Below are 1,772 nucleotides of genomic sequence, written 5' to 3'. Positions count from 1 at the left end.
GGCTGAGTTCATGCCACAGAAGTTTTGACTAAAAAGAAATAAAAGATGGCAGGCCAACTTTTGGGAAAACACTATTTATGCTACGATATCAGATGTACAAGATCGGAATCGACTTAGAAACTAGTTAGATTTATTCAATCACATTTTCTTGAGTAACTTTTTTTTGAAAAACATTCCTTTTAGGAGTATTTTCACTACGCTGTACTTTTTACATTTATTTGAGTAAGTTTATAATAAAGTATTGCTACTCTTGAGTAAAATTTCTGGACTCTCTATGCACTGAACGGACAAACATGTTTTAACCAAAAATTCAACAGACACACACGCACCTGCAGTATTTTGTTAAAGTTTCATAACTTTTATGTTGAATAAGTTGATTTGGAAATATTCTTTTGCCGAATTTTGCTATTTTTTGTTACCTATATAAATTATTGTCATTTTAAATTTCGACTGAACTTTATATTTTTGGTCTGTCTGATGATGTAATTTTTAAATATTAATTGATTGATAATTTGATCAGTTATTCTTTTTACTCTTACTCGAGTAATTTCTCGGTTGGCTACTTTTTACTTTTTCTTGAGCAAAAATTTGTTGAGCTAGCGCTACCCTTACTTGAGTAAATTTTTGGGTACTCTGCCCGCCTCTGTTTATTTCTCACTGCAGCTGATCAAAACAACAATGCCATTTTTACACACTGAATTTTGCTTCTGGATGGTTGCAAAACAGCTCTAATGCCATCCCTGTGTTTATCATTTCGGTGCAGTTCTGGTTTCACCTCTAGCTTCATCTCCTGCTCAATGTGTTGACTCTCTGCTCAGCCTCCATCTGTCAAACCTCCTGTCTGCACCCCCCTCCCCCCCCGTCTCCTGTCTTGTGGGATTTTGCTTAATAGACCTCAGTACTTGTAGACGTCCCCCTGTATGCCCTAAACACACAACCTCTGTCAATATATGTCCGCTCACCTTGTCCTCTAAGGTTGGGCTTGGTGTAGACTCTGTCCTCGTAGATGGGATCAATGTGGTGCTCGGGGGACTGGAGGGGCCGCAGTTCAGAGCCCAGGTGACTGTGCTGGCTGCTGTACGAACCCCTGGAGCCTGGAGGACACAATGTGATTGACTTTAGACAAACACATCTCTGTTGTGTGGAAATATTGTTGATGATCATCACCAAATAGCTTTGTGTTGCGTTAAAAGCAGTGTTAGATAAGCCGACGAAGAAGATGGATGATGTAAAAGAATCTTTGTTCGATTCCATCTTTGTAAAGATGTGTAAAAACTCTTAAAGTAAATGTGTCTTTATTTAAACTTTCATAGTCACACTAGAAATTATGGAAAAATCCAGACTTTAATTAGGATACATTTATACAGAGTGGAGAAAAATCAAGTTTCCATTTTAGGAAATAACCTTTTCAACCAAAACCTTGTCGATAACACCAAATAACCTTTAAAATAAATATATTTGGAAATCACTGGGAGGGCGCAGGAGAAAAAGTTTGGGAACCACTGATAGAGAGAGATTGTGAAAAGAGGATCACCAAACATGTCTCCATCTGCTCCAACCTTGGGGAATGTCAAAGAGTGCAGCCCCCAAACGACTGAAGGTGACTGGATGTACTAGCAGCCATGTTAAAACAAGTGGGATTTTTCTCAGTATAAGATTGTGCTGCTGCTGCAAAAAAAAAAAAATAAATAAATAAAAAAAATAAAAAAAAAAAATATATATATATATATATATATATATATATATATATATATATATATATATATATATTT

The 1,772-nt window shown here is 36.2% G+C and overlaps 1 protein-coding gene across 6 annotated transcripts in view; it reads right to left on the bottom strand.

Moving 5' to 3' along the window:
* LOC106964173 (catenin delta-2-like) overlaps nt 1-1,772 on the bottom strand; it is a 94,816-nt gene that overhangs the window by 15,557 nt on the left and 77,487 nt on the right. For all 6 annotated transcript variants that reach the window (XM_015059519.1, XM_015059523.1, XM_015059518.1 and 3 more), the window contains exon 9: nt 963-1,094. In XM_015059519.1, the coding sequence (XP_014915005.1) occupies nt 963-1,094 (132 nt within the window). The remainder of the gene's footprint in view (nt 1-962; nt 1,095-1,772) is intronic.

Source organism: Poecilia latipinna, unplaced genomic scaffold (genome assembly GCF_001443285.1).
Source record: "Poecilia latipinna isolate Pla-1442-1.1 unplaced genomic scaffold, P_latipinna-1.0 Scaffold1632, whole genome shotgun sequence".
Classification (NCBI taxonomy): Eukaryota; Metazoa; Chordata; class Actinopteri; order Cyprinodontiformes; family Poeciliidae; genus Poecilia; species Poecilia latipinna.
This window is presented reverse-complemented; position numbering and strand designations above follow the sequence as displayed.